At 22.5% G+C, this 11286-nt stretch overlaps 1 protein-coding gene across 2 annotated transcripts; it reads right to left on the bottom strand.

Moving 5' to 3' along the window:
* Positions 1-416: 416 nt before the first annotated feature.
* On the bottom strand, positions 417-10704 carry LOC126905720 (heat shock factor protein). Of its 2 annotated transcripts, none has more exons than XM_050685699.1 (11): positions 10428-10704; positions 10214-10319; positions 9742-9884; positions 9178-9372; positions 6881-6997; positions 6646-6758; positions 6156-6578; positions 4725-4865; positions 4413-4515; positions 3233-3299; positions 417-996 (listed from the first exon to the last, which is right to left on the bottom strand). In XM_050685699.1, the coding sequence occupies exons 1-11, from the start codon at positions 10533-10535 to the stop codon at positions 761-763; spliced, it is 1752 nt and encodes a 583-aa protein (XP_050541656.1). In that variant the 5' UTR covers positions 10536-10704; the 3' UTR covers positions 417-760. The 2 variants fall into 2 exon arrangements, with proteins under 2 accessions (XP_050541656.1, XP_050541657.1); XM_050685700.1 differs by having other exon boundaries at positions 418-996; positions 4788-4865.
* Positions 10705-11286: the final 582 nt, after the last annotated feature.

Here is an 11286-nt window from a genome sequence, read left to right as displayed (position 1 = left end):
AAAATTTTATTTCGTTATTCATAAGAAACTTTTACCTTCCTCTATCACCCATAATAGAAAAATAATATTCATTAAAACAATACATAATAATAATAATAATACAAATAATATTAATAATTATTAATAACAAACAAAAATTATGTACAATTGATTATTTATAATAAATTTGTTTTTTCTACTCTTATCATTAATTTATAAATATTAATATGCTTATGTTTTTATGTCGTGAATAAATCTTAAAAGTACAATTTCTACTTTAAAAATTTTAGAGATTTATATTGATATTTAGTTTGAATTATTTTTTTAATTATTCCATGTATAATCCAAACCATATATTTTTTAAATATGAATTATTTCAAGTAAATATTTATACATTTTACAATTTTAAATTAGGATTTTTGAAAAAATATCAAATAAAACATTACATGGCAAAATTGAATGGGTCTTATTACATAGACACTTATAATACAACTATATATTAAGATGACTTTGAAATTAAGTTTAACTGTTTAATAACATAAGAATTAATAAACTTTACAAAAAAATGCATATAAGTATCCTTATATGCATACTGAGATTTTCCAGAAAAAAATAGCTATAATATTTTTAAACTTTAGTGTTTGTTCTTGTAATATAATTTGTTTTAAAATAAATCAGTTTTGTAAATTGATTTTATAAAATATAGTTATAGTCAATTAAACATAAAAATAAAATAAAATAAAATAGTATTAGAAGAAAATAATATTTCACGAAAGTGGCACTACTTTTTAGCAGGTTTAGTTGAAGGAGTAAAATATGAATCAGCATTCATCATAGGATCACCAATAACTGGAGTATTTAACACATCATTGTTTTCACCTATAGTTTCAAATGAAATTGGAGTACTTGGTACTGACCAATCCACTGATGCACTCATTAAATCATTTAAGTCATAAGTATTTGGTGACATACAAGATACAATTTGATTGTCATGTGTTACATTTAGTTCATTTTTAGCTAAAAACATAAATAAAAATTTAATAATAATACAAAAATTGTGAAGATATATCATTTTATACTTAGTATTATAGACAAAAATTAAAATACATTTTATTTATATATTTATGGTAATTGATACAATATAATTTTTTTAATTATAATTAAATGTATAGAAATTCTTTTTTGAAAATTTTTTCTGGAATTGAAATATTTATAGGGTAAATGTAAGATATTATATATATATATACAGAATGATACGTGAAACATAAACTATTTGATTACACATAAAATAATTTTGAGAACTTTTTTTGTATTTTTAGTTACATATAATACTTGATTTATCTACTATTAATTAATTGAGACCAATAATATACAGGGTGTAAATCTTTCGAACCATAGTAATGTATGGGCGAGTATCCTGGTAAAGTGTAAAATAGGACCTCGTTTTTTTTTTTATTTTCCAAAATTGGAGGAATTTTGGAATAACCCCCCCGAATTTCTCTAAAATTAAAAATAAATCATACCACAATATTCCCCGCGAAATTCTCATACAAATTGAGTGGTCACTCGATTTTTTGTAACTTTTGCGCCCTCCCCTGAACTTTGGGTTCAAAGTTGGAAAAAAAATTTCACATTAGTGTGACCTATCAATTTGTATTGAAATTTCAATGGGAGTCCTGTGATGTAGTTTATTTTTAGTTTAATCGATTAAATAATAAGAAATACCGAAAAACCCACAAATAATGTGATATTTTTTTAATTTCATGAGTCTATTTCGTCTTTTATTATTTATTCAAACCGATTATAATTTTTATCATTGAAACTGTTATAAAATTATAAAAATTTTTCTTTTTAGGTCCCGAAAATAAAACAATTATACTATTGAAATGAATATTTTTAACTTTACTACAATAGGATAATTAGAAATAATTATTTTAATGTAATCGGCACACTACTCTTTTCCGAAATTAATCAATAATGAGAATATGGTACATCACTGAGCTTGTTAATGTTTATTTAAATGTTCGAAAAATACTGTTCACTATTGAATAGTCACTTATTAAGTTGCACATAATATTAGATAACCTTTAAAATATAGCTTCTTTTTTTGTGCAATAAAAATGCATAAATATTACATATTTGTAAGTTTTTTCGGTTTTTCTTGTTATTTAATCGTTTATACTAAAAATAAACTACATCACAGGACTCCCTGTAAAATTACGATACAAATTGATAGGTCACACTAATGTGAAATTTTTTTCCAACTTTGAACCCAAAGTTCAGGGGAGGGCGCAAAAGTTACAAAAAATCGAGTGACCACTCAATTTGTATGAGAATTTCGCGGGGAATATTGTGGTATGATTTATTTTTAATTTTAGAGAAATTTGGGGGGTTATTCCAAAATTCCTCCAATTTTGGAAAAAAAAAAAAAAAAAAAACGAGGTCCTATTTTACACTTTACCAGCATACTCGCCCATACATTACTATGGTTCGAAAGATTTACACCCTGTATAGTGATAAAAAAACAGCACCCACTTACCACCTCCAGTCATTATTTTAAATTGTTAATAACTTCTGAAATACTGGTCTAAAATTTATAGTCAGTTATTCATTTTCTTAAATACATTATTTTCTAGTTTTTAAGCTAGTTAAATATGTATTTTTCTGTTTAAAAAAAAAAAGCTTATACCTCTATAACACATAAGCAGGGCTGTATTTTTTGGAGAGGTAGTAATGGGTGCAATTACCCAACGTGACAGCAAAACGAATTATAATTAAAAATTATAGAGTTGAACACCTTTTTTTTTTGGTCATTCAAATAAAAAAATCGATATCAATTTTTTTGATAAAAGAAATAAAAAGATCAATATGAAAAGCAGAATTGAGTACCCAGGCAGCGCAATTTCTAAATGTGATTCTGAACATAATGGATGAACTAAAAAAATAATATACAGTGGATAAATAAAAAATTATATGTAACTGAAAACATAAAATTATTATTATTTTATAAGTAATTGAGTGGTTCATGATTCATGGATCACCTTGTACATAAATATAATACTCAATTTTAAAAACTATTTTCTTTTTTAATTGTAAATTATAATGTTTAACCAAAAATATTTTTTCTATTTATTTTTTGTAGTAGTTTCCAGAATTATTGCGATGTGTTTATATTTTAATATATAACCAAGTAAATTAATGACAAAATTCAAATTTGTATAAAGTAATAAGTAAAAATAATAATAATACTTACAATCATTAAGTAATTGCTCTTCTGTTGTAATAGGCAAACTCAAACTAGTAGGATCCTCGTTTATAAACTAAAATTACAAATTACTATTATAAAATTGTATTATGATTGCTTATTATTATCTTCAATTATTAATTTTAATAGATTTTTATTTAAAATTTTTGACTTGAAATAAAATTAGTATGAGAGTTAAGAAATCATTTTACTACAGAGTTGCAAAACTTTTTTCAAGTATAAAACTAACGTAATAGAAAATATATGTATAAGTTACAAAATATTTAGACTTACTAATTGTTACTTAATATTTTTATGATCTAAAGTGTATGTCAATAAATTTTTCATTTTTGAAATAACATTTGGAAAATTATTATTTTTCATCTAAGTCTTTGCCAAAATTTATTTATTTATTTCATAACTACTTTCAAAATCATTAAAAGTACAAAACAAATCTCAAAAACATATGTTAAAACTTTCTTGAATTATTTCATTATTTGAAATAAAATTCAAGTGTTAGTTCAACAGCTACTTTGTTTATAAATTTTTAACAGATATGTACAAAAAATATTATTGCAGGCTAAGTGTACACAAGAATTTCAATGTATGTAGAGGTTTAATAATTTTAATAGTGATGTTACAAACCCTGATTTTTGAAGTCAAACCGAACTTTGAATTTTTTAGTCAAGTCTGAACCAAACATCAATTTTAATAATTTTCAGACAAAACATTTTTTACATTATTCAAAAAATTCAGCATAATTATTTATTATATTAGTAAAATAAAAAAAAATAATAATCAGTTTGATTTTTGAACTGTACCAAACATCACAAATTCAATTCAATTTGGTTCGAACATCACTAATTTTCAGTGAACAAAAGCTGAAGAAATTTTTTTAGTAATTTTAAGGCAATTACTATTTTTGATACCCTTCTTTTTTATTGAAAATTTATTTAAAAGTAAAATATGGTCAAAAATTTTGTCATTGTATACATTTTATTTGAGGGTCATGTCCTTTGAGACATCTCATAAATATGCCTCTGGTCTGAAAAGATAAGTAACATTCAAGGGGATGATATTTACAAATATTACTCAATATTGTCACACAATTAATACTTGAACAAATAATACTGATACCTTAAAATTATACTAATAGTTTAAATAAAAAGTCTCAGGGAATATTACTTACATTCAAGAATGTGTTGGCATCAAATGTATATTTATCATTTAAACCTTTTAATATATTCTCTAAATCTGCTTGAACAGAATCAATATGTTTACTAACACTTTCCCTGAAATATATAACAGTTTAAATTATTACATATCATTAATATATCCAAACAAAAATCAATAAAATAAAAACTAGTTAGTTATTTAATTCTTGTAACTTTTTAAAAGGTAATTATGTAATTCATTTTAATACAAATTATTGAAAGTTAATAAGTTTTTTAATATTTTCTAAACATTCACTTTTGTTGAAAATATAAAATAAACTTCATACTTTTCTATAATTAAAGGAAAATCAGTTGACACTGAACTGTTGTTACTATGTGTTATAACTTGCCTTGGTTCTGGATTAGCAAGCTGCATATTATTTTCTGGAGTTATTTCATTCCATAAAATATTATCATTAGGAATAGACCTGTTAACACAAATTTATAAAATATTTATAAATGTAACAAAAATTATAGTTGTCAAAGGTATAATTCAAGAAACTTTTATAAGTAGTTAACTAATAGTTTTTAATTATAAGTCGCATTTCTTTTCTATATATCAATAAGTATTCAAATTAAATTTAGATTATTAAATTAGAACAAAAATATAAAAAATAATTTTTTTATAAACCATGAAATAATAAAAATTACTGCATCGATTAATTAGTATTACTTTTTCAATATATTAAACATGTATGACATGAAAAAATTGTAACACATTGAAAATTTTAATAAGTTGAGTTTTATTACAGTCATATATAATATTATATAATGAGTGATTGCTGAACAACCAATGGGAAAATTTTTGATAATTAGCATAAAAATAATTTATAACCTATTGAAACAAATTATTGTTGCCTCCGGTATTACGTAAATCAAATTAGTGACAAATTTCTATTTAAAATCCAAATCTTATAACAATTTTTAACAAATAAACGGTTGATCAGAAAAAAATTTATGGAAACAAAATTATTTGTAAATTTTTTTCTATCATATTATATAGATAAAAATAGGGGTTCACATTTAAGAAAATAAATAAAAAATAAAAAAGTATTTAATTCCTGAAAAAGTAAAAGTATTTAATTCCTGAACAAATAAAAAAAAATTGTTAAACAACATATTATTGTAGAATTTATTAAATCAAACCATGTTTTTCTCTACAAAAATTTAAAATGTTCAATTGTTTGTAAGAAAATCAGAGTCTTATCACCAATAAATTTTCTTGTATAGTGTGATTTATTAGGAATAATACCCCCACATTTTGTTAAATGATTTTTTCATAAATATGTAGATTAAAATTGAATAAAAAACCATAGTAAATATCACATTTATCATAATGAAGAATTATTACTGACAGTAGATTTTACAGTTAATTTTCAAAAGATAAATGAGAACCTATTTTTTTTACTATTAAGTAAAAAATCTAAATAAAATGTTGATTCCTTTAAATTATAGTCATTATACCTGAGTAATTAATTTTATTATTTAACATTCTACAGAAAACTATAAAAATATTTTATTAAAAATTTAAATAATATATTCTCAATAGGTCAAATTGCTGATAAGTCAAACACAAAAATAATTTATATTAGAAACAATTGACTACCATGTATTATTTACAAATATAATAAGTACTATAGTTTTTTGAGAGGAAAATGTAATGTTGTTTTAATTTAATTATTAAATAAAACTATATTAGGAAGTAAAAAAGTACTTACACGCCTGGATCTAAAACTTCAGTATCAGGAATTGATATAACTGGAGGGTTATTACCATCAGTTTCAACATTTACAATATATGGGTTTCTTAAAGACTCAACTTTAAAACTCTTAGTTTCATTTGAAATATGTGGCTTTTTTTTTATGGAACTATCATGTTTTGTTCTTTTTCCAGATGAATTAAATAACGGAGCTGTATCAGGTATAGAAGTAGAGGAGGATATAGGGATGAAAGTAGATTTTGGTTCCAATAAATCATCAGTTGGAGAAACGGAAACTTCTCTAATCAAATCATCAAGCGGAGAATTAGCTATAACTTCATTTGGAAGTAAAACTTCTTCAGCTATTGAACTTCTAGGACTACTTAATATTTGTGACACACTAGAAGGACTTAAAACAACATCTTCAGGTTCAACAACTTCACTAAAAACAAATTGAAAAACATTGTAGATTGTTAAATTACAATAATGAATTTATTTGAAGAATTTACTTGAAAATAGCTACAGAATTATTTTCATTATCACTAGAATTTATTATAATGTCAGAGGGGTCTAGTTCGTGGATAACAGGTCCTGACGAAGTAGAAGGCTTATATTTTGTGTTCTATAATATGAAAATAAAAAAAAAAGAAATAGTAATTATTTTTTTAGATTTAAATTATTTCATAAATAAAGTTGTTGATGGCATAAAATATTTATACTTATTTTATTTTGAAACAGTATTACCTTTTCAGATGGTTTGTGATGCATGATGGGAAGTACATATCTAACATTGTTTTTCACTTCTCTACATAATGCATCATTGTTTCTAGGTTGCCGTAGAGTAACAAGGAATTGTATCAGCTAAAAAAAACAAATAATTTTAGCTATGTAAATATGCTAAAATTATGTAAATTAACTGACAAAATTTTTTCAATTTTATTCCAGAATAAATGAGTAAAATCTTAGTACATATTTTATTGAGCTTTGGTGCATAGCCAAAAAGGTATCGGTTAAATTATATTATGTCTTTTTTTATGTGTGTGTCCATAGTAACACTTCATCTAATGAACTAATGGACTAATTTTGCTTATTAACACATCACAAGATCAAAAAATGTAACTAATTGAAGCTTTCAGCGCCATAATTTTAAAAAAATATACTCAATTCCTACAATAAAGGCAAGTTTCTCAAAAAAATGCAATTTTTATAAAAATGTCAATGTTGATATTTTTAATCTTCACATTACTTTTAAAAAACTTTTTGAAAACTAGAATAATCACTAAGAATTTTTTTAATGATAATATACATGTTTTGGTAATTCAGTAACAAAAGTAAAGTGGAAAGTAAAAATGATGTCAATTTTTTTCTTTTTAATTTTTGATATTCCAAAAATTTGCAACCTTTAAACTTAGGTCAAAATTACTTTAAAATGATAAAAGAAAACATTTCTGTAAACTTAATGTCTATAAATTAAAAAAATAATGCAATTTCTTGCAGTCTGAACTTTTGCGTCCTTAATAATTATATTGATAAATAAACTAATAATATATTTATATTAAATAAACTGCAATATTAAAATAGAGAGAAACTTTCTTTTTTTTCATAAGTAATTGATCACTGAAATAAAAACTAAAATTTTTGTTAAAATTTGCCAATTTTTTTTATTTACCTATAACTTTTTAAAAAATGCACTAATATTAATAAAAATTGTATAAGTAATACTAAAAAAATTATATTTTTTCAATGTATATTTTATGGAAATCTAATCAAATACACAACAAATTTAATGCAGCAACATAAATATACAAATATATATTTATTATTCAAATTTTGCTAATTGTCCTTTAAGATTATACCAATTTACTTTAACTTTTAAAATATACTTTAAGTTTTAATATACTTAAGTTTTAATAATGAAAAATTTTGGTAACTTTTCAATTGTAAGTAATTTGTAACCAAAATTCAAATTTTTAAATACTTTCAATTATTTTTCTAATCATTCATAATTAATATTTGTATTAAAGTATTATTTGCTAAACATGTTAATTACTGTTAAATTTTTATCTATACTGAAGTCCACTATGCTAGATCCCTACTATTCTGAGTTCAAACTGTAAGGTTTTTTTAATACATAAACTATCTATTTTTTTTATAAAATAATCAAATAACCTAAAATCTAAAAAAATGAAATTTTTAGTGATATAAAAATTTCATTACTCCAAAATACTCTTGTTTTAAAAATTGTCTACTATTATTTAATGTAAATAAAAAATAATACTATAAATAAATTACTAAATGTAGGAAGGGAACATGTCTACATTTTTTATAACATCACATTTTTAGAGATCCTTGTTCAGTTTTGATAAATAATCGCTTAGTGCAATCAAAGTGCATTTCTAGTTTACAAATACTCTAAAAAATTATTTGTAACAAATGTAGAATCTGCATATATGTCCTTTCAAAATATCTTTTTCCTTTTTGGTTGATTACATAGAGCTTATTTAAAATCATCAAACAATACAAAATAATTTTTCAGTACTCTTGGTTGAAAATAGCATCATTAGTACCTACCGAATTTGTTTTCTACACCATTATATAAAAATAAAATAGAATGGTTAACTAGAAAAAACATTCTTAAACATCAAACAATAAAAAATTTTGCATTTTCCAAAAATTAATATTCTAAATATTTATCTAATCAGTATGTAATTATTAAAATAAGTGAATTTATTGATGGAACAGATTCATATCATTTCAAGTTTTAAAAAAATTCCAATGGCTCTGTCACAACCAATAGTATACTATAACTAGCTTGCCCACATAACACAGCAAAATGAAAGATTTGAAATGGCTGGCAAAATATATTTCCCAGCAGTTGTAAAATCTTTGAAATAATATTATTTTTTTACAGACAGACAGAGTTACAGCAAGGTTGGATAGGGTTAAATGATTAATCAAAAAAAAAATGTTTGTATTAATATTCATGTTGTTCCCTTCTTGCATTTAGTGATTCAAATAAGATATTAAAAACTAAATTTCACTTGATTTAATATCCTTTGTTGTTTCATATGTTTCTGTCTTATAACTGCAAGTTCACGCCATAGGCATTCGTTTTCATGTTTCATGGCAATGAATTTTGAATCAAGTAATTTGTTTTTATCCTTCACTTGATTTACTTCCTTTATAAGATTACTAATTGTATCAATTGAATCTATATCAGGTTTAATATTTTGTTGCTAAAATAAAAAAACATAGTATTTAAAACAAATTAGGAACAAATTATTTTTACTAAAAGTACTAATTAATTTAAACACATTAAAACTTCATAGCAATATAAAAATAATGTTATTATACTAATTTACTTTCCTATTTATTAAATAAGTAAGGTAATATATTTATTAAAGTAAAATTTATTCCTGTTTTTATATCATTTTTATTTTAGAATATTTAAATAAAATTCAAAGAAGACTTGTGGCATTCTATGACATAAGCCACTTTTAAATATTACAATTATATAAATTTGAAATTATTTTAAGTGATTTTATATTAAATTGCACTTATTTTAATTGATTCATTTATACATAATAGATATTTAAACTACATACTACTTTTTCTCCTCTTTTTTGTTTAATTGATAACAATAAACACGAATGATCCTTTTGAAAATAAGGATGTGCATATTCACACGATGAAGATGATCCATGATTAGATGTATGATCTACATCAGATATTCTTTTACTAAAACCATCTGAAATTAATTATTAGACTAGTTGTATAAAATAATACTTAAATATTATATGCGTATATGATAAATATTTTATTAATAAGTACAGTTGTTCTTGTTCCAAAGGTAATAACAATTTAAACTTAAACAAATACTAAATTTAATAAATAATGTAAATTTAAATATTTATTAATTTTAAACTAACAATTATTTATGTATATATAAAAATTATTTTTTACTTATTATGTTGTAATTTTATATCAAAATTATCAAGTAATTATTTTAAAAAGTATTCCATAAGATACTTGACATTTTACTTCTTACGTATACCACATTAGAAAATTTATTCTTACATATATGTAGCTGTCTAACAAAACTCATAAAATTATTATGCTTGAAATATCTTGGAAGAACATCACAAAATGCTACTTGACTTTTTATAATAAAGCTGTCTCCTTCCTAAAGAATAAGGTTATATATTATTTTTGTTATTAATTGTGAACGCATTTTCATTTCACAAAAAATATAAATTGAAATTTTTATGTTGCTAATCAAATATGAACATACTTTACTCCAAGTTATGACATTGTTAGTATCAGGGCTGTTAACTAAGGTCCAAAGTTTTCTTAAGAATAAAGGTATCCTTTGGTCATTAACTGGATTGTTGTCAGGCATTATTACTTGACGAATCGTTTATAAAAAGAATGAATCAGTTACATGACATAAATTGTATTTCAATTACATAAATTCACTTTGTTTATAAAAAGTATGTAACGTAAATTTTAACTCTAGTATTAATATCAACATGAACACAATATTGATATACAGAGATGTAAATTATTATCGAATGTATTATCATCCACTTCTTTATCATATGATTATCAAATATGTACAGTGTTTCTATGTAATAAATGTGTAATGTTAGACTTAACACACTATTTATTGCAATCTATATACTGGTTTTATATAATTCATTTTAAATTTAGAAAAAAATAAGAGCCTTTACTTTTTTCTAAATATTAATTAACACAGTTTTATTTTAATATTATTTTAAAAACATACTTAAAAAGGAAAAAATTTTATTTGACCACTAAAATCTCATTTTTTAGAATCAATTCCGCATTTTTCGTTATAATTTTGTAATTTACACTAATTTTATTAACTGTTAATAATTAATTTAATAATCTTAATTATATTTAATATATACAAAGTGATTAACTAAGGATAAGACACTCATTTCCTTAGACAATTTTTAATTTTTGTAAAGTATAAAAATACTTGATCTAAATAATTCTACAATAATATGTAATTAATTTATTTATTTTTCATCTCTTCAGTAATGAAAAGGGGATTCATTTAAGGATTGTACTGCCCAGAATGCTTAATTTTGTTACTTCCAATGACTTTATTATTTTTTCTAATTGGA

This window comes from Daktulosphaira vitifoliae, unplaced genomic scaffold, assembly GCF_025091365.1.
Source record: "Daktulosphaira vitifoliae isolate Bord-2020 unplaced genomic scaffold, ASM2509136v1 Scaffold_4, whole genome shotgun sequence".
Classification (NCBI taxonomy): Eukaryota; Metazoa; Arthropoda; class Insecta; order Hemiptera; family Phylloxeridae; genus Daktulosphaira; species Daktulosphaira vitifoliae.
Note: the sequence above shows the minus strand (reverse complement) of the source record. Positions and strands in the feature narration are given on the sequence as shown.

Bases quoted from the DNA above. Each gene is read 5' to 3' on its own strand.
- LOC126905720 (XM_050685699.1), bottom strand. From the start codon at position 10,535: ATGCCTGACAACAATCCAGTTAATGACCAAAGGATACCTTTATTCTTA. The intron at 9,885-10,213 runs GTAAGAATAAAT...AATTAATTTCAG, and splicing joins TGTTAGACAGCTACATATAT to ATGGTTTTAGTAAAAGAATA. The intron at 4,866-6,155 runs GTAAGTACTTTT...TTGTGTTAACAG, and splicing joins GAAGTTTTAGATCCAGGCGT to GTCTATTCCTAATGATAATA.